Genomic DNA, 24,584 nt, shown 5'->3' with positions numbered 1-24,584 from the left:
AACTGTTCTTTTTATCTTCTGATAAGGTGCAATGTTTGAATGGTGCCTAGTTACACCTGATAACTTGAGTAATACCTTCAATACCTCCTCGTAATTTATCTTTGTATGCTTACGTACGTGTAGGCAAGGACAATTTAAAGCTCAAAAGGGAAACAAAAGGGAAGCATATATTCACCATTTTTGTTCACGTCAGTCAAAAGTGAATTACTCTGTAGTAGCAGTTGTATCTTTTTCCCCAGATGAACTTACCCGATTATCAAATAGTTGCTTCAAAGGTCAGAACAGCATAACCTAATGCAATAAAGCTTAATGCTCTTGCTAGCACTCAATTTTGCACCCATTAAAGTGAATGAGGGGAAATGTCACAGGCTGGCAAAGTGCAAACGTGGAGAAACCTGGCGACTGCATCTTAAAAATATCCACCACTGCATCAGTGTAAAATCACCTTGAACTATCTGGCACTGTCAGGAGATTGTCAAACTATTGCCAGTTTTGCACTTTGGACCAATACCAATAAAAAAATTAGGTTCAGACTGCCCCAACTCAATTCACAGATGCCCTCACAGGCAGAGAGGAAACTTTCATCTGTGAGGCCTTGATTAAATCATTGTGCGTCCAAAATGATGGCCTCTTAAATCAGTTTTTTTACATAGAAGGGCACAAATTGGATGATTGAAAAGCTACAAAGGAAGAAGTGACATCAGATAGGTCATAAACTGGTTGTAACTTGTACAAAGAAAACTATTTCATTACAATGGCATCACCTTTTGCATTAGATATATGTGTCCAGCTAATAAAAATATTAAAACAATGCAATTAGCTCATTGATAATCCAAGCAACTTTCCATTGACAGACCTCAACACCAGATAAAGTAAGCTGTAAATTTAAATCAGGTCAGTCTAAAGGATTTATCTAATAAATATACAAGCCTAATAATGTAATGCTAGAGATCACTAAAGATATTATTATCCTCCTTACTAAAATCAAAAGGAAGGGGAAACAAGGTAAAAAAAATATTTTCTATTGTGCCTATCATGACTGCTGGATATCCCAAATGCTTTACATCCAATGAAATACTTTTGAAGTGTTGTTACTGTTGTACTGTAGAAAACATGACAGAAAATGTGTGCACAGCAAACTCCTACAAATGGCAATGTGATAATGATGAGATCTGGTTTTTAGCGATGTTGATTGAGGGATAAATACTGGTCAGGACACTGAAATTAGCTCCTTTGATCTCAAAATAGAGGGATCATTTACATCCACCTGAGGGGACAGGTGGGGCCTTGGTTTAATGCCTCATCCAAAAGATGGTACCTCCAACAGTACAATGGTCCCTCAGTACTGCACTGGAGCGTCAGCCTAGATTATATTGCTCAAGTCCTGGAGTGCAATTTGAACCCATAAACTTCTGAATCAGAGGCAAGACTGCTACTAACTGAGCCAGATCTGATACCATGTGATATGTGGCAAAATATCCACAGCACTGGTCTCATTAATAACTGACAAAAACTGCCACATAGAGCAGTTTTAGCTCTATTCAGCTTTTCCCTCAACTCAAGCAATTTGGGTTAAATTCTCTACCTAATATCTAAAATGACTAACATCCAGTATTGTCATCTCAGCAGACAGTTTAATTATGGCGAATAACAGAACTGCACTTGGAAGTACAACACTTTTAAATATCTTGCTGCAAAGAGAGGTCGGCAGTATTCTAGCTTCTTTCAAAATCTTTTCTTCCTTTTCTTTTGTTAATCCTCAGTATAAACTTGTGCGCATTCAAAGCTCTGTGCTACATATCTTAATGCACACCAAATCCCATTCACCCATCATTCCGGTCCTTGCTGACACACACTGGCTTCTGATCTGACAATGCCTCAAATTTAAAATCCTCATCCTTGTCTTCAAATTCTTCATTGGACTCGGCCTTCTCTGTCCTTGTAACATCCTCCAGCCCCACAAACTTTGAGATCTCTCCGCCCCTTCAATTCTGGCATCTTGCGCATCTCTGGTTTTGATCACCCTGTCCTTTCTTAAGCCACAAAAGTCCATCCCTAAATTTCTCGACCTCTCTCTCCTCTTTTAAGATGCTCCTTAAAACCTTCTCCTTTGACCAAATTTCTCCTTGTCTGGCTTGGTGCCAAAAGTTTTTCTTAATAAATCACCTGTTATGCACCTTAGGATGTTTTGCCATGTAAAGTGGTTATATAAATGCAAATTGTTGATCTTATAGGGACATAGGAAGGTGGACCAGGAATAGGCCATTATTCAATCCCTTGATCATGTTGGATCTTCTATCTCAATGCCATTTTCCCACACTATCCCCAAATCCCTTGATATCTTTAATATCTAGAAATCTAGCAATGTGTTTTTTTTTATTCGTTCATGGGATGTGACCATCCCTAATTGCCCTTGTTCAGAGCACATTTGAGAGTCAACCATATTGCTGTTGGTCTGGACCAGGTAAGGATGGCAGATTTCCTTCCCTAAAGGACATCATGGTCATTTTGAGATGGTCAATTTTCATGGTCAATGAGATTTAAAAATTTTTTTTTAAATGAATTCAAATTTCACTATCTGCCGTGGTGGGATTCAAACCCGGGTCCTCAGCATTACCCTAGGTCTCTAGAATACCAGTTGTGACAATACCACTATGCCACCACCTCCCCTCTTCAACACACTTAAGGACTGAGCCTCCACAGTCCTCTGGGGTAGAGAATTCCAAAGATTTGCCACCTTCTAAGTGAAGAAATTCCTTATCTCAGCCTTAAATGGCCTACCTCCCATTCTGAGACTGTGTCCCCTGGTGTCCACCCCCCCACCACCGACAGGGGAAACATCCTTCCTGCACCTACCCTGTCAAGCCCTGTAAGAATTTTGTATGCTTCAATGAGATCACCTCTCATTTTTCTAAATTCTGGAGAATACAGGCCCAGTCTCCTCAATTGCTTCTCATAGGACAATCCCACCATCCCAGGAATCAGTCTGGTGAGCCTTTGCTGCACTCCCTCTATGGCAACTATATCCTTCCCTTTACTCCTGTACTCAAATCCTCTTGTAATAAAGACTGACATACCATTTGTCTTCTTAATTGCTTGCTGTACCTGCATGTTAGCTTTCAGTGACTTATGAACAAGGACACCTGGTCCCTATGGACATCAACACTGCTCAATCTCTCACCATTTAAGAAATATTCTGCATTTCTGTTATTCGCACCAAAGTGGATAACTTTACATTTTCTCCACATTATATTCCATCTGCCCAGTCCAGACCCCTCAATTAGGTCACCCCTTAGCCTCCTCTGTCCGAAGGAAAACAACACGAGCCTATCCAATCTCTCCTCATAGCTACAATTTTCAAGCCCTGGCAATATTCTTGTAAATCTCCTCTGCACTCTCTTCAGAGCAATTATGTCCTTCTTGTAATATGACGACAAGAACTGTACGCAAAATTCCAGCAGTGGCCTAACCAGGGGTTTGTACAGTTCCATCACTACATCCCTGCTTTTGTATTCAATACCTCACCCAATAAAGGAAAGCATTGCACATACTTTCTTTACCAGAATCACAGAACAGAAGAGGCCCTTTGGCCCATCGAGTCTGCACTGACACGTGAGAAACACCTGACCTGCCTACCTAATCCGATTTACCAGCACTTGGCCCATAGCCTTGAATGTTATGACATGCCAAGTGCTCATCCAGGTACTTTTTAAAGGAGGTGAGGCAACCCGCCTCCACCACCCTCCCAGGCAGTGCATTCCAGACCGTCACCACCCTCTGGGTAAAAAAGGTTTTCCTCACATCCCCCCTAAACCTCCTGCCCCTCACTTTGAACTTATGCGCCCTTGTAACTGACCCTTCAACTATGGGGAACAGCTGTTCCCTATCCACCCTGTCCATGCCCCTCATAATCTTGTACACCTTGATCAGGTCGCCCCTCAGTCTTCTCTGCTCCAACGAAAACAACCCAAGTCTATCCAACCTCTCTTCATAACTTAAATGTTTCATCCCAGGCAACATCCTGGTGAATCTCCTCTGCACCCCCTCCAGTGCAATCACATCCTTCCTATAATGTGGCGAACAGAACTGCACACAGTACCCCAGCTGTGGCCTCACCAAGGTTCTATACAACTCCAACATGACCTCCCTACTTTTGTAATCTATGCCTCGATTGATAAAGGCAAGTGTCCCATATGCCTTTTTCACCACCCCACTAACATGTCCCACCACCTTGAGAGATCTATGGACACACACCAAGGTCCCTTTGTTCCTCAGAACTTCCTAGTGCCAAGCCGTTCATTGAATACTTCCTTGTCAAATTACTCCTTCCAAAGTGTATCACCTCACACTTTTCAGGGTTAAATTCCATCTGCCACTTATCTGCCCATTTGACCATCCCTATATCTTCCTGTAGCCCAAGACACTCAACCTCACTGTTAACCACCCACCCAATCTTTGTGTCATCCGCAAACTTACTAATCCTACCCCCCACATAGTCATCTATGTCATTTATATAAAGACAAATAATAGGGGACCCAGCACAGATCCCTGTAATACGCCACTGGACACTGGCTTCCAGTCACTAAAGCATCCTTCTGTCATCACCCTCTGTCTCCTACAACTAACCCAATTTTGAATCCACCTTATCAAATTACCCTGTATCCCATGTGCATTTGCCTTCTTTATAAGTCTCCCATGTGGGGCCTTGTCAAAGGCTTTGCTGAAACCCATATAAACTACATCAACTGCATTACCCTCATCTACTCACCTGGTCACCTCCTCAAAAAATTCAATCAAATTTGTTAGGCATGACCTCCCTCTGAGAAAGCCATGCTGACTATCCCTGATCAAACCTTGCCTCTCCAAATGGAGATAGATACTGTCCTTCAGAACTTTCTCCAATAGTTTCCCAACCACTGACGTGAGACTCACTGGCCTGTAGTTCCCTGGCTTATCTCTACAACCCTTCTTAAATAGCGGAACCACATTAGCTGTTCTACAGTCCTCTGGCACCTCCCCCGTGGCTAGGGAGGAATTAAAAATTCGGGTCAAAGCCCCTGCGATCTCCTCCCTTGCCTCCCTCAGCAGTCTAGGACACAAATCATCTGGACCTGGAGATTTGTCCACTTTTAAGCCTGCCAACACCTCCAATACCTTGTCACTCCCTATATCAATTTGCGTAAGAACCTCGCAGTCTCTCTCCCCGAGTTCGATACCTTCATCCTCATTCTCTTGGGTGAAGACGGACGTGAAGTATTCATTCAACACTCTAGCGATGTCCTTTGGCTCCACCCATAGATTGCCCCCTTGGTCCCTTATGGGCCCTACTCTTTCCCTGGTTATCTTCTTCCCATTGATATACTTATAGAATATCTTGGGATTTTCCCTACTTTTATCAGCCAGAGCTTTCTCATATCCCCTCTTTGCTCTCCAAATTGCTTTCTTAAGCTCCACCCTGCACTGTCTGTACTCCACTAATGCCTCTGCTGATTTGCTTCCCTTGTGCCTGCTAAAAGCCTCTCTTTTCCTTCTCATCGTATCCTGAATATCTCTGGTCATCCATGGTTCGCTGGGCTTGTTACTCCTTCCTATCACCCTAGAGGGAACATGTTGAGCCTGTACCTTCCCTATTTCCTTTTTGAACACCCCCACTGTTCCTCTGTAGATTTCCCCACGAGTAACTGTTCCCAGTCTACCTTGGCCAGATCCTGCCTTATTTTACTAAAATCCACTCTCCCCCAATCTAAAACATTTTTTTGCAACTTGTCGATTTCTTTGTCCATAACAAACTTAAACTGTACCATGTTGTGGTCGCTATCGCTAAAGTGCTCGCCCACCACCACCTCAGTCACCTGTCCAGCTTCATTCCCCAGAATTAGGTCCAGCACTGCGCAGTCCCTTGTTGGACCCTCTACATTGACCTAAAAAGTTCTCCTGTACACATTTCAAGAAATCCACTCCATCCAAGCCCTTAACACTATGTCTATCCCAATTAATGTTGGGAAAGTTGAAAACACCTAATATAATTACCCTATTGTTATTGATTTTACACACCTCCACAAATTATGCACATATATGCTCAATTTCCCGCTGACTATCTGGGGGTCTAGAATAATCACCTAATAATGTGGTTGCCCCTTTTTTATTCCTAAGCTCTACCCACAAAGCTTCATTCGATGCCCCCTCCAAGATATCATCTCTCCTTACTGCAGCAACTGACTCCTTAACTAATAATGCAACGCCTCCTCTTTTACCCCCTCCCCTGTCTCGCCTGAAGATTCTATATCCTGGAATGTTGAGCTGCCAATCCTGCCCTTCTCTCAACCACATCTCAGTGATGGCTACTATTTCGCAATTCCACATGTCAATCCTCACCCTTAACTCATCCATTTTACCTGTAATACTCCTGGCATTAAAGTAGAGGCCATCCAGCCTTGCCTTACTCCCTTGAAGCTTATTGCAGCTGTACTCCCTCTGACTTGATTGTTTTGCTGTATTATGATGTGTCCCTATTCTGTTAACATTCTGTGTCCCCTCCCCCTGCCGAATTAGTTTAAACTCCTCCCAACAGCACTAGCAAACCTGCCCGGAAGGACGTTAGTCCCGTTCTGGTTCAGATGTAGACCGTCCCGCTTGTACAGGTCCCACCTTCCCCAGAAACGGTCCCAGTGATCCAGGAATCTAAAACCCTCCCTCCTGCACCAACTCTTAATCCACGTATTCATCTGCGCTATTCTCCTATTTCTGAGCTCGCTAGCACGTGGCACTGGGAGTAATCCAGAGATTACAACCAGAGAGGTCTTGCTTTTTAGTCTACTGCCTAACTTGATTCCAGACCTCATCCCTCTTTCTACCTATGTCATTGGTACCAACATGTACCATGACCTCCCCCTTATCACCCTCCCCTTCAGGATGCCCTGCAGCTGTTCAGCGACATCCCAGACCCTGGCACCAGAAAGGCAACATACCATCCAGAGGTCACAATGACGGCCACAGTATCACCTATCTGTTCCCCTGACTATAGAATTCCCTATTACTATTGCTCTTCCTCCCCTCCTGTACAGACAGGCTGCTTGTGGTTCCAGAAGCTTGGCTCTGTCCGCACTCCCTGGAGGAACCAACGCCCTCATCAGCCTCCAAAACGGAATACTGATTTTACGAGCGGGACCCCAGGGGACTTCTGAACTACCTGCCTGTTTCTCTTGGGCTGCCTGGTGGTCACCCATTCCCTTCCTTCCTCAAGTCCCTTCATCTGCGGTGTGACCACCTCTCTAACCGTGCTATCCACGATGCTCTCAGACTCGCAGATGCTCCACAGTGTCCCCAGCCGCCGTTCCAGCTCTGAAACCCGAGCTTCCAGGAGCTGCAGCTGGACACACTTCCTGCATACATGCTGGTCCCGGGCACTGCAAATGTCCCCGGCTTCCCACATGGAGCACACCACGGCTTTGAGAGCTCCTGCCATGACTTATCCCTTTAAATTAAACTTTTTAAGTCAATTACTCTAGGGCCCTTCTTTCCTGATCCTCGTTACTGTAGAATATACAAACTGTAAACCACAGAAAGACCTTAAAATATAAGCGATTAAAGTAGTAAATACCTTACCCACTACTTACCAGTGATTCCTTTCCCATGTAGCCTCTCCTGCTGCAGCACGCTCTGAAGATTTAAGAAGTTGGATAGCAAGGAAAAAATGCAAAGAGCACCTCGTCCCCTATGCACCAAATTCCCGCTTTGCAGCAAATTCCGAAAACCCACTCTGGCTGTGCCCCACTCAGGATGTGCTCTCTCTCCTGTTCATGTGCAAGCACCACCTTATCTACCTGTCCTGCCACCTTCAGGGACCTGTGGACATGCACTCCGAGGTCTCTCACTTCCTCTACCCCTCTCAATAACTTCCCGTTTGTTGAGTATTCCTTTGCTTTGTTTGCCCTCCCCAAATGCATTATCTCACACTTTTCCAGATTGAATTCCATTTGCCACTTCTCTGCCCACTCAACCAAGCCAGTGGTATCATTCTGGAGCTGACAGCTATTCTCTTCACTATCAACTACATGGCCAAACTTTCTGTCATCTGCAAATTTCCCAATCATGCCTCTCACATTTATGTCCAAATCATTAGTATATACAACACTCAGTAAGGGCACCAACACTGAGCCCTGTTGTTTCCAGCCACTGAGCCAATTTTGGATCCAATCTGCCACCTTCCTCTGTATCCCATGAGATCTCACTTTCCTGACCAGTCTGTCAGGTGGGACCTTGTCAAATGCCTTACAGAAATCCATGTAGGCAACATCCACTGCACTACCCTCATCAATCCTCCTTGTTACTTCCCCAAAAAATTCTATTAAGTTAGTAAGACAGCATCTTCCCTGAACAAAACCATGCTGACTATCCCTGATCAATCTGTGCCTTTCCAAGTGACAGTTTATCCCGCCTCTCTGAATTGTTTCCAATAATTTACCCACCACTGAAGTCAGACTGACCGGTCTATAATTTTCTGTCCTATCCCTTGTATCCTTTTAAAATAATGGTACAACATTCGCAGACCTCCAATCCTCTGGAACCTCCCCTGTATTTAGTTAGGATTGGAAAATGATCCTCAGAGGATCCGCTTTTCCTCCCTGACTTCCTTCAACAGTGTGGGATACAATCCATCCGGCCCTGGTGATTTATCCATCTTCATGGATGCCAGTCTCTCCAGTACTTCCTCTCTCACTATGCTTATTGTATCTAATATTTCACACTCCACCTCTTTAACTAGAATGTCTGCATCATATCTCCCCTTAGTGAAGACAAAGACAAAATACTCATTGAGAACCCTGCCCACATCTTCTGCATCAACCCACAAGTTACCACGTACATCTCTGTTAGGCCCTACCTTTTCCTTGATATAGTTTCAAGTCAGGATGTTTTGTGGCTTGGAGGGGAACTTACAGGTGGTGGTGCTCCCATGCATATGCTGTCCTTGTCCTTCTAGATGTTGGAGGTCACAGGTCTGGAAGATGCTGTCAAAGGAGCCTTGGTGAGTTGCTGCAGTGCATCTTGTATATAGTACACACTGCTGCCACTGTGTGTCAGTGGTGGAGGGAGTGAATGTTTAAGGTGGTGGATAGAGTACCAATCAAGTGGGCTGCTTTGCCCTGGATGATGTCAAGCTTCTGGAGCATTGTTGAAGCTGCATTCACCCATGCAAGTACAGAGCATTCTATCACACTCTTGACTTGAAACCTTTGTGGATGGTGGACAAGCTTTGTGGAGTCAGGTGGTGAGTTACTTGCTGCAGAATTCACAGCCTCTGACCTGCTCTTGAAGCCAGTATTTATATGGCTGGTCTTGTTCAGTTTCTGATGGGGGATGCAGCGATGGCAATGACATTGAATGTCAAGGGGTGATGGTTAGTGTCTCTCTTGTTAAAGATGGTCATTGCCTGGCACTTGAGTGGCACAAATGTTACTTGCCACTTATCAGCCCAAGCCTGAATAATGTCCAGGTCTTGCTGCGTATGGAAAAAAGCTGCTTCAGTAACCGAGGAGCCTCAAATGGTGAACATTGTGCAATCATCCATAAACATCCCCACTTCTGACCTTAGGATGGAGGGAAGGTCGTTGATGAAACAGCTGAAGATGGTTGGGCCTAGGATGCTACCATGAGGAACCCATGCAGCATTGTCCAGAGTTGAGATGACTGGCCTTCAACAACTACAACCATCTTCCTTTGTGCTAGGTATGACTCAAACTCATGGAGAGTTTTGCCCCCGATTCCCATCGAGTTCAGTTTCGCTAGGGCTCCTTGATGCCACACTCGGTCAAAGGCTACCTCAATATCAAGGCCAGTCACCTCACCTCAGGAGTTCAGCCCTTTGGTCCATGTTTAGACCAAGGCTGCTTTGAAGTCAGGAGCAGAGTGACCTTGGCAGAACCCAAACTGAGCGTCAGTGAACAAGTTATTGCTGAGTAAGCGCCACTTGATAGCACTGTCGACACCGCCTTATGTCAGTTTACTGACGATCGAGAGTAGGCTGATGGGGTTGTACTTGGCCAGGTTCGATTTGTCCTGCTTTTTGTGGACAGGACATACATGGGCAATTTTCCACATTGCCAGGTAGATGCCAGTGTTGTAGCTGTACTAGAATAGCTTGGATAGGGGCATGGCTAGTTCTGGAACACAAGTCTTCAGTGCTACTGCTGGAATGTTGTCAGGGACATATGCAGTATCCAGTGCTTTCAGCTGATTCTTGATATATGGAGTGAATCGAAATGGCTGAAGGCTGGCATCTGTAATGCTGGGGGTCTCAGGAGGAGGCAGAAATGGATCATCCACCCCATAATTCTGGCTGAAGATGACTGCACATGCTTCAGCCTGGTCTTTTGCACTGATGGAGGCAGTGGCACAGTGGTATTGTGACTGGACTAGTATTCCAGAGACCGAGGGTAATGCTCTGGGGACCCGGGTTTGAATCCCACCATGGCAGATGGTGAAATCTGAATTCAATAAAAATCTGGAATTAAAAGTTTAATGGTGACCATGAAACCATTGCAGATTGTCGTAAAAATGCAATCTGCCGTCCTTACCTCCAGACCCACAGCAATGTGGTTGACTCTTAAATGCCCTCTGAACAGGGGCAGTTAGGGATGGGCAATAAATGCTGACCTAGCCAACGATGCCCACATCCCATGAATGAATAATAAAAAAGTGTGCTGGGCTCCCCCACCATTAAGATATTTGTGGAGCCTCCTCCTCCTTTTAGTTATTTAATTATTCACCGCCATTCACGACTGGATGTGGCAGGACTACAAAGACCTGATTTGTGGTGATGCTTGGCTTTGTCTATCACATGCTGCTTCCGCTGTTTTGCATGCAAGTGGTCCTGTGTTGTAGCTTCTCAAGGTTGGCACCTCATTTTTAGGTATGTCTGGTGCTGCTCCTGGCATGTTCTCCTACACTCTTCATTGAACCTGGGTTGACCACTGGCTTGATAGTAATGGTAGAATAGAGGATATGCCAGGCCATTAGATTACAGATTGTAGTTCTATACACTTTTGCTGCTGATGGCCCACAGCGCCTCATGGATGCCCAGTTTTGAATTGCTAGATCTGTTCAAAATCCATCCCATCTTGCATGGTGGTAGTGCCACACAACACGACGGAGGATATCTTCGATGCGAAGGCGGATTTTCATCTTCACAAGGATTGTATGGTGGTCACTCTTACAATACTATCATGAACAGATGCATCTGTGACAGGTGGATTGGTGAGGATGAGGTCAAGTAGGTTTTTCTCCTTGTTGATTCCCTCACCACCTGCTGTAGGCCCACTCTAGCAGCTATGTCCTTTAGGATTCAGCCAGCTCGGTCTGTGGTGCTGCTACCGAGCCACTCTTGGTGGTGGACCTTGAAGTCCCACATACACAGTATATTCTGTGCCCTTGCCACCCTCAGTGCTTCTTCCAATTTGTTTTCAACATGGAAGACTACTGACTCATCAGTTAGGGGGCACAGTAGGTGGTGATCAGCAAGATATTTATTGCCCATGTTTGATCTGATATCATGAGGCTTCATGGGGTCCAGAATCAATGTTGAGGACTCCCCCCCGAACGTACACCATACATAGGGATGATGATGGTCGTGTCTGGGACATTGTACGTGAGGTATGGTTCCGTGAGTATATCTGCCAGGCTGTTGCTTGGCTAATCGGTGGGACAGCTCTCCCAATTTTGGCAGAAGCCCCCAGGCGATCGATGACTGGGCTGGGCTTGCTGTTGTCATTTTTGCTGTCTAGGTCGAGGCCAGGTGGTCTGTCCAGTTTTTTAGACTTTGAAGTAGTTTGATACAAATGAGAAACTTGCTTGGCCATTTCAGAGGGCATACATAAGAGTCAACTGCATTGCTGTGGGCCTGGAGTCACTCGTAGGTCAGACCAGATAAGGATGGCAGATCTCCTTCCCTAAAGGACATGAACCAGATGGGTTTTTACGACAATCGTTGATAGTTTCATGGTTACCATTAGACTACCTTTTAATTCCAGATTTATTCAATGAATTTAAATTCCGTCAGCTGCATTGGTGGGATTTAAACCTGTGTCCCCAGAGCATTAGTCCGAGCCTCTAGATTACTAGTCCAGTGATATTACCACCACACTACCTCCCCTTACATTTTCAAAAAACTCGAACTGGTTTGTGAAACGTGATTTCCTTTTCATAAACCCATGTTGACTCTGCCCAATCCTAACATTATTTTCTAAGTGTTCTTTTATCACATCCTTTATAATAATTTTTGGCATTTTCCCTACTACTGATGTCAGGCTAAGAGGTCTGTAGTTCCCTGTTTTCTCTCTCCCTCCTTTCTTAAATAGTGGGGTTACATTTGCTACCTTCCAATCTACAGGAGCCATTCCAGAATCTATAGAATTTTTGAAGATCACACATCTTCAAACAAGGCGCCCACTATCTCTACAGCCTTACCAATTTTTCAACACTCTGGGACGTGGATCATCAGGCCTAGGGAATTTATCAACTTTCACTCCCATTAATTTCTCCAGTACTACTTTTTAAACTAATACGAATTTCTTTCAGTTCCTCATTCCTGCTAGTCCCTTGGTTCTCGAGTGATTCTGGGTTTTTTTTGTATCTTCCTCCAAAACGACAGACATTTGTTGAGTTTCTCTGCAATTTCCTTATTCCCCATTTTAAATTCTCCTGTCTCTGCCTGTAATGGACCCACATTTGTCTTTGCTCGTCTTTTCCTTTTTACACACCTATAGAAGCTTTTACAGTCTGTTTTTTTGTTTTTAATTTCTATTTTCCCTTCTTCAGTTTTTTGGTCCTCCTTTGCTGAATTCTAAAAAGTTCTCAATCATCAGGCTTACTACTTTTTTGGCAACTTTATTTCCTTTGATCTAATACAATCTTTAATTTCCTGTTAGCCACAGTTGGACTACTTTTCCCAATTGGGTCTTTGTGCCTCAAAGGAACGTAAATTCATTGTAAACCATGTATTAATTCTTTAAATGCCATTGCCTGTCTACCATCATAAATTTTAATGTAATTTCCCAATTTACCACAGCCAACTTGCCCCTCATACCTTAGTAGTTTCCTTTGTTTAGATGCAAGACCCGAGCTTCAGATTGAACTACTTCACTTTCAAATTTAATGCAAAATTCTATCATATTACGGTCACTTTTCCCTAAAAGTTCTTTTACAACGAGATTATTAATTGGTCCTTTCGCATTGCACAATACTAGATTTGAAATAGCCCGTTCTCTAGTTGGTTCCTCAACATCTGTTCTAAAACACCATCTTGTATACTGTCCAACAATTCATCCTCCACGGTATGAGTGTTAATTTGGTTTACCCAGACTATATGTAGATTTAAGTCCCCCATGATTACTGTATTGCCCTTGTCACATACACCTCTAATTTCCTTACCTACACCATTCCCTACACTGCCACTAGTGTTTTGTGACCTATAAATAACTGCCAATGTTTGCTGCCCTTGCTTGTTCTTAGTTCCACCCAAACTGATTCCATATCTTGATCTTCCGATCTAAGATCCTTTCTAATTAAAGTACTGATCTCATCCTTTATTAACAGCACTACCCCTCTCCTTTTTGCCTATCCTTCCCGTTTACTTCTATTTTTGCCATCAATTCATCTACTTTGTTGTGAATGCTGTGTGCATTCAGATAGTGCGTCTTTAATTTTGCCTTTTTAACATTTTTCTGTATTTTGACCTTATTTGATGCTGGTCTTCATTTTCATTGCCTTCCATTTTTACTTACTGCTTCTCTTCCTACCATTACCAGCTTTGTTTCACTCCTATCTGAATTCCCTCCCTGGTTCTCTCTCCTCCCCACCACCCCCCACCCCCCCTACCCCACCCCATCTTAAACACCTCCCCCAACAGCACTAGCCAATCTCCCTGTGAGAATGTCAGTCCTGGTCTTGCAAAGGTGTAACATGTCCCACCTATGTCAGAACCGGTCCCAATGCCTCAGAAATCTAAAGCCCTCCCTTCTGCACCATCTCTCCAGCCATGTGTTCATTTGCTCTACCTTTCTATTTCCATAGCACATGGCACTGGAAGTAATCCTGAGATTACGGACTTTGAAGTCCTGCTTTTTAAACACTTTCCTAGATCTCTAAGATCTGCTTTCAGGACCTCATCTCTCTTTCTTCCTCTGTCATTGGTGCCAATGTGGGCCACAAGCTCTGGCTATTCATCCTCCCCCATAAGAATGTCCTGCAGCTGCTCAGTGACATTATTGACCCTGGTAGCAGGGAGGCAACATATCATTCTGGAGTCATGTCTATAGCCACAGAAATGTCTGTCTGTTCCCCGAACTATTGAATCCCCTTCTTCTTCCTCCCCTCCTATGCAGTTGAGCCACCTGTGGTGCCACGGACTTGGCTCTGGCTGGACTCCTGAGGTAAACCAACGCCCTCACCAGTATCCAAAAAGGATAATAAGCTAGTGAGCGAGATGGACTCAAGGGGCTCCTGCACTACCTGCCTGGTCCTCCTCGACTCTCCGGTGGTCACCCATTCCCCTTCTGCTTGTACTCTCTTAATCTGCGGTCTGACCACTTTCTGAAACAAGCTATCCACATAATTCTCAGCGTCGTGGATGTTCCACAGTGACTCCAGCTGTCGCTCGAGTTTCGAAATCCGAATATCAAGTTCCTGCAGCTGGCGACACTTCCTGTACGTGGTTGTCTAGGCTACAGGAAGCATCCATATGTTACAGGGTGGCATTCCATGTGGCCAAGCTGCCCTACCATGCCTGAACTTTACTTTACAGGCTATTTATTATAAACTGGAGACTAGAAACCTTGACCCTCCTGCTCCTAATGAGCTATGCTACTATTAGAAAACATTACTATCAATAAACCATATACTCAAATTACCCAAGTTTTGAAAGATAAACAAGAATATACTCACCAACCAAATCACAATGCTCGACATGAAGAATAGATTTTCAATCTTTTGGCACACAGTGGCCTGAACAGAATAATTTTAACTTAGATGTTATACATGCTGAATGGATGCACAATAAAGCCCTCTTGATGCTGCCATAGCAATGAATGTTAACTCCTATCTCAAGAGTACCAGTACTGTGCCAGTGTGCCCCTAACACCATCCTTATTGCTTCTGGCGAGACCGTACAACAGACTAGCACCAATACAGTTACAACACTAGCATCTACCCGACAAGGTGGAAAATTGCCCAGGTATGCCCTGTTCACACAACGCAGGATAAATCCAATCCAGCCAGCTACTGTTCCATCAATCTACTCTTGATAATCAGCAAAATGATGAAAGTCAACAACAGACTATTAAACAGACTTACTCAGCAATAACCTGCTCACTAATGCTCAGTTTGAGATCCCCCGGACCACTCGGTCCCTGAACTCATTACAGCTTTGGTCTAATCATGGACAAAGAGCAGAATTCTCAAGATGAGGTTTTTTTTTTGATTCATTCATTGGATGTGGGCTTTGCTGGCCAGGCCAGCATTTATTGCCCATCCCTAGTTGCCCGTGAGAAGGTGGCAGTGAGCTGCCTTCTTGAACTGTTGCAATCCATGTGGTGTAGGTACACCCACAGTGCCACAGTGCTGTTAAGAAGGGAGATCCAGGATTTTGACCCAGCAACAGTGAAGAAACGGCAATATATTTCCAAGTCAGGATGGTGAGTGACTTGGAGGGGAACTTCCAGGCGGTGGTGTTCCCATTTATCTGCTGCCCTTGTCCTTCTAGGCGGTAGCAGTCGTGGGTTTGGAAAGTGCAGTCTAAAGAGCCTTGGTGAATTCCTGCAGTACACCTTGTAGATGGTACACACTGCTGCTGCTGTGCGTCGTTGGTGGAGGGAGTGAATGTCTGTGGATGTGGTGCCAATCAAGCGGACTGCTTTGTCCTGGAAGGTATCCAGCTTCTTCAGTGTTGTGGGAGCTGCACTCATCCAGGCAAGTGTCTTGTATCTTGTAGATGGTGGACAGGTTTTGGGGAGTCAGGAGGTGAGTTTCTTGTCACAGGATTCCTAGCCTCTGGCCTGCTCTCGTAGCCACGATATTTAAATGGCTAGTCCAGTTCAGATTCAGTCAATGGTAACCTCCAGGATGTTGATAGTGGGGGATTCAGTGATGGTAATGCCATTGAACATAAAGGGGTAATGGTTGGATTCTCTCTTGTTGGAGATGGTCATTGTTTGACACTTGTGTGGCACAAATGTTACTTGCCACTTGTCAGCCCAAGCCTGGATATCGTCCAGGTCTTGCTGCATTTGGACATGGACTGCTTCAGTGTCTGAGGAGTCGCAAATGGTGCTGAACATTGTGCAATCATCAGCGAACATCCCCACTTCTGACCTTATGACGGAAGGAAGGTCATTGACGAAGCCGCTAAAGATGGTTGGGCCTAGGACACTACCGTGAGGAACTCAGTGAGGGGAGAATGACTTCCTTTGACATCAAGTCAGCATTTGGCTAATTGTGAAATCATTGAGCCCTAGTAAAATGGAAGTCAAGGGGAATCAGGGCAAAAACTCTCCACTGGTTGGAGTCATACCTATTACAAAGAAATATGGTTGTTGGACACCAATCATCTTAGCCCCAGGACACTGTATGAGAACGCACAAGAACACAAGGAGGAGTTCCTCAGGATAGTGTCCTTGGCCCAACCATCTTCAGCTGCTTCATCAATGACCTTCCTCCCTTCATAAGGTCAGAAATGGGATTATTTGCTGATGATTGCAGAGTGTTCAATATCATTCGTAACTCCTGTGATAATGAAGCAGTCAGTGTTTGCATGCAGCAAGACCTGGACAACGTTCAGGCGTGGGCTGACAATATAGGAAGTAACCTTCATGCCACAAGTACCAGGCAATGACCATCTCAAATGAGAGAGAATCTAGCCATCTCCCCATGACATTCAATATTATTACCATCACTGAATTCCACACTATCAACATTCCAAGGGTTACCAATGTCCAGGAACCGAGCTGGAATGGATATATAAATGCTGTGACAACAAGAGCAGATCAGAGGCTGGAAATTCTGTGACGAATGACACACCTCCTGATGCCCCAAAGTCTGTTCACCATCTACAAGGCACAAGTCAGGAGTGTGACGGAATACTCTCCACTTGCCTGGATGAGTGCAACTCCAAAAACACTCAAGAAGCTCAGCTTCATCCAGAACAATAAAAGCAAAATACTGCAGATGCTGGAGATCTGAAATAAAAACAGAAAATGTTGGAAAAACTCAGCAGGTCTGGCAGCATCTGTGGGCACAGAAATATAGTTAACATTTCAAGTCCAATATGACTCTTCCTCGGAACGGAAAAGAGGTAGGAATGTGATGGGATTATGCTGTTAAAAAAGGGGGAAGGGTCAACTGGAGTAAAAGGAGAAGTCAGGACAGGTTAGAGGGCAGGAAAGATTAAATGACAAAGATGTCATGGAACAAGAGGCAAAGAGGTGGTCATGGTAGTGTTAAAGGAACAAAGCATTGCTCCAGAGTAGGTGTTAATGCCAGAATAAAGGTCATTGCTGTCTGAAAGCAAAACATGAGAAGATACAGGCTGGCATCAAGGGAAAAAAAATAATAAATGGAGCACAGAGGTCATGGTCTGAAATTGTTGAACTCAATGTTGAGTCCAGAAAGCTCGAAAGTGCCTAATCAGAAGATGAAGCACTGTTCCTCGAGATGATCTTGTGTTGGGGTTCAATGGATCATTGCAGCAGGCCGAGGTCAGGAATATTAACATGACAGCAAGGTGTTGAATTGAAATGCAAGCTAACGGAAGGTTGGGGTCACGCTTGCGGACTGAGCGGAAGTGTTCTGCAAAGCAGTCACTCAGTCTACGTTTGGTTACCCTAATGTAGAGGACACCGCATTGTGAGCAGCAAATACAGTAGGCTAAATTGAAAGAAGTACAAGTAAATCGCTGCTTCACCTGGAAGGGAGTGCTTGGGGCCTCTGACAGTGAAGAGGCAGGAGGTAAAAGGGCAGGAGTTACAACTCCTGCAATTGCATGGGAAGGTGCCATGGGAACAGGATGAGTCGTTGGGGGTGATAGAGTTGACCAAGGTGTAGCAGAGGGGACAGTCTATTCGGAATGTTGACAGCGAAGGGGAAGGTGTGTTTGGTGGTGGCATCATACTGGAGTTGGTGGAAATGGCAGAAGATAATCCTTTGAATGCCGAGGCTGGTGAGGTGGGAAGTGAGGACACACCATGGTTCTGGGAAGGAGGGAAAGGGGTGGGGGGTAGAAGTGCAGGAAATGGGTCGAACATGGTTGAGTGTCTGTCAACCACAGTTAGCGGTGGGAAAGTAAGACATGTCGGAAGCGCTGCTTTCGAAGGTAGCATCATCAAAGCATGTGCAACAGAGACGGAGAAACCGGGAGGAACCATCCAGGAGAAAGCAGCCCAGTTGAGTGACATCCCATCAACCAGCTTAAATACCCACTCCCTCCACCACCAATGCACAACAAGTGTGTAGCATCTACATGCAAGATGCACTGCACCAACTCACCAGGGTTTCTTCGACAGCACCTTCCAAATCCCTGAGCTCTACCGTGTTGAAAAACAAGGGCAGCAGACACATGGGAACACCACCACCTGCAAGTTCCCGTCCACATCACAAACCATCCTGACTTGGAAATATATCACTGCCCCTTCACCGTTAGGGAGAGAGGTCCAGCATTTTGACCTAACAGCATTGTAGGTGTAGCTACATCACATGGACTGCAGCAGTTCAAGGTGGCAGTGCACCACTACCTTTTCAAGGGCAATTTGGGATGGACAATAAATGCTGGCCTTGCCAGCAATGACCACATTCCATGGATAAATAAAAAAAAATTCAGGCTCACTGGGAACTGGGTTCAGTCCAAACTTATTTCATGTGAAATACTGGAGCTGACATGGAGCAGAAGGTGAGCAGACAATTCAATCTGGGTTGCATTCAAATCAAGGCTCTGAAGCGAAAGATTCTAATCCCACTGCACTGCAAGCAGTAGAAATAAATTCACACAGCTCAAATTTATAGTTTACTTGAATCAAAATGCAGGGCAAATGTAGTCCTAATCAAATTTATATAACTTGCAACCACAGCACACTTATTTAGTCACACCTTATGCCATTGCTATTATACACATCCATGCTATTTTCACACCGTGAATGTTATTCTGCAAGAGAAAACAATGATCCCTGTTCCAGTCACGAGCTGCAATGCTAAAAGCAGTGTAATTATTCAAATCACAAGTGCAGAGTAACCCTCCACAAACAGATATCACTCGAACAAAGAAGTGCCAATAACAGAATGGATACTGAAGCCTGATTGCCATGGAAACTAGTATATGGATTACGGGCAGAAAAGCTCAACTACATTATACAACTTAAAAAAAAACTTCTCACCCTTTTTCCACCAAACACGAACAAGTATGACATGGATATTGCAACAGTCTGTTATTAGGTTAAATTCACTTGGGGAAAGGTCACATCTGCAGCTTTTTCCAATTAGAGTTCTTTCACACTAAGATCACTACCACTGTGATACTCTCCACACATTGTTTATGCATGGTTAAAAAATTTAAAAACTCAAAACATCTTTTCACACAAAACTAAAAGGGCTCATGATTCAGTATCAATTATTAGTTTTCTGGGAAGGAGAGTAGTGGTTTTGTGTAGAATGACAAAATGTATTTGCATACCAAATTTCTGTCTCAAGTCATCCTGAAGTTACCTAGAATTTACTGCTCAGAAAGAAGCCATTAGACCCAACCAGTCTGTACCAGTGTTTATTCCCCACTCCACTGAACACTCTGTAAATCCTTCTATTCCCTTCTCCCTCATGTACTTAGCTAGATTCCCCATTAAGTTATCACTATTACAGCATTAAAGGCAAATGGAAAGAAACATTAAGTCACTGAATTTAATGTTATTTTCAAAAGGATATATGAATGGTAGTCCATATTTGCAAGGGCAAGATGGAACAAATGGGCATTCAATGAAACGTAGTGCAATACTCTCAGGAACAAAGCAGAACTAACCAAAGACAAACAGGGTAACTGGTCACATGTTTTGAGCTGGCACTTTCTAGAGGCTAGTATTTGAGCTCTCCCGAGACTTCCCATGAACATTTCACAAGCACTACCTACAATAGAAAGAAAAGGACTTTCCAAGTGACTTGTGCTTTTGAAAATATAGGAAACAAACAGCCAATTACAGTAAGGTCTTACACAGTAATGACCAAACAATCTGTTTTTGTGATATTGGCTGACGGTAAACATTGGTCAGCACACCAGAAGAAACCCCAGCTTTTTTTGAATGTTGCCATTTTCATATCCACCCAAGAGGGCAGACAGGGTCTCGGTTTCACAACTCATCCAACAGATGGCACCTGTAATAGTGCAGTACTCTGCTGGATTGTCAGCCTAGGTTCAGCATTCAAGTCTCTTAGAATGGAGTTCATCCCACTACCTTCTGACTCAGAGGCAACAGAGCTACCACTGGAGCAAGGCTAATATGCACCTATTCTAATGCAATCATTTAAAGCTTGCTAGTCACTAAGACAGAATGTTCCAGAATCTGGAAAACAAAAATGCAACTACAAATTGAAACAGAAAGCTAAAATATCTATAGTAAGGGCTGTTCACTCGCTTGGTCAATAGGCACAATTTTTTAAAGTGTCAACTTCAATAACAGGAGTCAAATCAGAGTATCTTGCAAAGAGATCGGAGCTATATTTTGTGGACTGTTCAGTATTTTAAGAGTAACGACAAACTGATTCTCAAGGTAGTTTTAGATTGTGAAAACGTAACCACCACTCCCACCTCCCCCCCCCCCCACCCCCACCCCATACACACACTGAGCTAATACACAATTAGTGCCTAAAATTATTAAAGCCCCAGGCTTCTATAACTGCCTGATAGGCACCATTGGATTCGTCCTCTGTAAAAAAGAAACAAAAATGGATTTTTTCTGCAAGTACTAGCGTTTTCATACTTCCTTGATTTATTTCCAGTGATCAATAGGTGGCGCCCAGAGAAATTCTGTAGAGAAACTTGCCAGATTCTGTTCCTACTAAATAGTGGCACATGGCGTCACTCATTTCCAAGAAAGGAGAAAGCCGTAGATCTTTCCATATTAAGCCTATGGCATTACAACCAGAAAGACAGCTCACTAAATCATAAGACTAGAGGTTCCACTTTGTGAAACAGAAAATGACACTACTCTTTCCCGTTTATTTCTGCTCTTTACATATTCCAATTCATTGAAGTAGTTACAAAATAAAATACAACACATTTACAGTGAAATAAATCCAAATAGTAGGATAAAATCATCCAACATTTTAATTCTGCTGGGAAACATATATAGTCTGGTTACAAATGTGACTGCCAAAGTGTACTGAGGTTAAATGGAACTGCAATTATAATTAAAAATAATAAAAACAGAAAGTCTGACAGGATAGCTGTCTCCCTCACTCCACAGATGCTGCCTGGCCTGAATGAAACTAACATTTTCTACCTTCATTTCAGGTTTCCAGCATCAGCAGTACAATATATAATTAAACCACAGAACTTACACAATCTTACAACAGTTGATAAGGTGAGGGTGATCATATGTCCATGAATGCCTGAACAGGAAGTTCAAATTGTGTAAGATGCATTTAAATACAAGTTCATTTAAAAGTTAATCTAGAAATGGTTGATGGATTTGAGAGAAGATAGAAATAAGGTGAAATAAATACAAGGTACTTTTATCAACATAAATGAAATAATGGAGTATATGGGAGATGTTTGAAAGGGCTAGCATTCTTGATCCACTATCAAGCTATACACCCACATCAAAAGGAGTGTGCGTAGGGGAAACGAGTGTCCCACAACTCTCCAATCTCACTTATGACTCCAAGTAGCTGGTTGTGTAACCAGTGGCCATATACCAGGATCTCGACTCAGTGGTCGTGCAAGATTGAAGCGGGGGGCGTTACCCCTAAGTGTGTGAAGGCTGGGAATGGAAAATGAGGCAGAAGGTCCTAACAAGTTAGTAGGACAATGGCTTACAAGACATTTTATATAAAAATAAGAGCATTTAGGACAGAAATAAGGAGAAATTTCTCCTCTCAGAGGGTTGTTAGCCTTTGCAATTCACTTCCTAAGAAAGCAGTGGAAGGGTCATTGAATGTATTCTAGGCTGAGGTAGATAGATTCTTGATTGACAAGAGGGGATGTCAAGGGGGGGGTGGAGGAGGAAGACAGGAAAGTGGAGTTGAGCCCACATTCAGATCAGCCATGATCTTATCAAATGGCAGAGCAGACTCAAGTGGCCAAATGACCTACTCCTGCTCTTAATTCTTATGTATGTTCATACGTATGTAAGACAGAGACCAGCAAGATGTGTGACACATCCAAGACACAGTCATGACACTTAGTGAGGCAATGCAGCCAATCACCTGTGAAGAGTCACACAGCATCGGCCCCATAGTTAGTCATGGAAAGTCAAAGTCGAATGTGACATACCATGACAGCAGATCTATTGGTAGTAGCAGCTACAAGCAGGATAGGGAAGTGACTGAGTGGGGGAGCAGTTGACTGAGCTCAGTTCGGTGGGGTTGGGTTGACTGAGCTCAGTTGGAGGTTGGCAGTTTGGAGGTTAACTGAGCGGGCATGGGGGAGAAGAGAGAGCGAAAGAGAGTTGGGGGTTTGACTAAGCTCAATCGGGGGGGGGGGGGGGGGTTTGACTGAGCTCAGTTGTTTGGGGGGGGTGGGGGTTTGACGGAGCTCAGGTGGCAGGGTGAGTCGGAGGTTTGACTGGGGGGTGGTTGGGGGTAGAGAGAAAGAGAGTTGGGGGTTTGACTAAGCTCAGTCGTGGGGGGGGGGATTGGGTTAACTGAGCTCTGGTGGGTGGTGAGTTGGGAGTTTGACTGAGCTCTGGTGGGTAGCGGGGGGAGGGGAGGGTGAAGAGTTGGGGGGAGGGGAGGGTGAAGAGTTGGGGGGAGGGGGGGGTGAAGAGTTGGGGGGAGGGGGGGGTGAAGAGTTGGGGGGAGGGGGGGTGAAGAGTTGGGGGGAGGGGGGGTGAAGAGTTGGGGGGAGGGGGGGGTGAAGAGTTGGGGGGAGGGGGGGTGAAGAGTTGGGGGGAGGGGGGGTGAAGAGTTGGGGGGAGGGGGGGGTGAAGAGTTGGGGGGAGGGGGGGGTGAAGAGTTGGGGGGAGGGGGGGGTGAAGAGTTGGGGGGAGGGGGGGGTGAAGAGTTGGGGGGAGGGGGGGTGAAGAGTTGGGGGGAGGGGGGTGAAGAGTTGGGGGGAGGGGGGGTGAAGAGTTGGGGGGAGGGGGGGTGAAGAGTTGGGGGGAGGGGGGGGGTGAAGAGTTGGGGGGAGGGGGGGGTTGAACGGAACAGAAGCACAAAGTTGGAGAAACTTCAGAGACAAGTTTCCACTGAGCTGGGCATGGGAGCAGCCCGCGCCTGCGCACTGAGGCCGGCTCACTATGTGGCGGCCGGACCCTATCTGGCAGCGACTGTGGGCTCGGCTCCGTGGAGCGAAAGCCCAGGCTGAAGCTTGTACCGGCTCGGCGGCCCCGGCGCTCCCTCTCCCTCTCTCTCTCCCTTCTCCCCACACACCACCACCCGTCCCCCCTCCCCGGCCACCTTCCCACACCTTAAAACCTCGCCCCCACCGCCGGCCCGTCACGTTCCCCCACCCAACCCCCTTCCTCCCCCCCTCTCAACGACCGACCGACGTTGCGAGCGAGCTTCAGGGGAAGGTTTGACTCACGGGCAGCCGGGGGAGAATCTCGACCGAACAGCGGTGACAGAAATAGCGAGAGAGTGAGGAAGCCTCCGCCATATTCACGTAAAGCCGCCACAGTGACGTACAATACGGGGGCCCTGGCGTGTCAAACATATTACCTCATACGCCATCTGTGACGTGCCTTGGGCCTGTCAATCAGTGTCACCGAGTAGCTGCCTCCTGCTGGGCGGCTGTGGGCCTGGACCGTTGGGCGGTTGTAATTTAGCTCCCTGCTTCGCGGCGGGGAGCCGTGTTGTATTTTAGTCTTTTCTGGGACGACGTGGGCGTCGCCAGCAAAGGTCAGACATTTGTTGCCCACCCGCAACTGCCCTTGAGCCCCTCCACCCCCCCCATCCATCTCCCCCCCTCCATCCCCTCCCCATCCATCTCCCCTCCCCATCCATCTCCCCTCCCCCATCCATCTCCCTCCCCATCCATCTCCCCTCCCCCATCCATCTCACCTCCACCCCCCCCTCCATCTCCACCCCCCCCTCCATCTCCACCCCCCCCTCCATCTCCCCTAACTCCCCCATCCATCTCCCCTCACCCCCCCATCCATCTCCCCTCACCCCCCCATCCATCTCCCCTCACCCCCCCATCCATCTCCCCTCACTCCCCCATCCATCTCCCTTACTCCCCCATCCATCTCCCCTCCCCCCATCCATCTCCCCTCACTCCCCCATCCATCTCCCCTCACTCCCCCATCCATCTCCCCTCACTCCCCCATCCATCTCCCCTCACTCCCCCATCCATCTCCCCTCACTCCCCCATCCATCTCCCCTCCACCCACCCCCCTCCATCT

General features: G+C 45.6%; 1 protein-coding gene across 4 annotated transcripts in view; it reads right to left on the bottom strand.

The window, feature by feature from the left end:
- The window catches only part of rnf126 (ring finger protein 126), a 69,481-nt gene extending 45,586 nt beyond the window's left edge, over positions 1–23,895 (bottom strand). For 2 of the 4 annotated variants that reach the window (XM_078555951.1, XM_078555952.1), the window contains exons 1-2: positions 23,768–23,875; positions 14,938–14,997 (exon numbers count right to left, since the gene is read on the bottom strand). In XM_078555951.1, the coding sequence (XP_078412077.1) occupies positions 14,938–14,997; positions 23,768–23,839 (132 nt within the window). In that variant the 5' untranslated portion in view covers positions 23,840–23,875. Of the gene's footprint in view, positions 1–14,937; positions 14,998–23,767 lie in introns of all 4 variants that reach the window. The other 2 variants (XM_078555953.1, XM_078555954.1) reach the window with 1 other exon arrangement.
- Between the last annotated feature and the right edge of the window lie 689 nt (positions 23,896–24,584).

Source organism: Cetorhinus maximus, chromosome 13 (genome assembly GCF_964194155.1).
Source record: "Cetorhinus maximus chromosome 13, sCetMax3.hap1.1, whole genome shotgun sequence".
Classification (NCBI taxonomy): Eukaryota; Metazoa; Chordata; class Chondrichthyes; order Lamniformes; family Cetorhinidae; genus Cetorhinus; species Cetorhinus maximus.
This window is presented reverse-complemented; position numbering and strand designations above follow the sequence as displayed.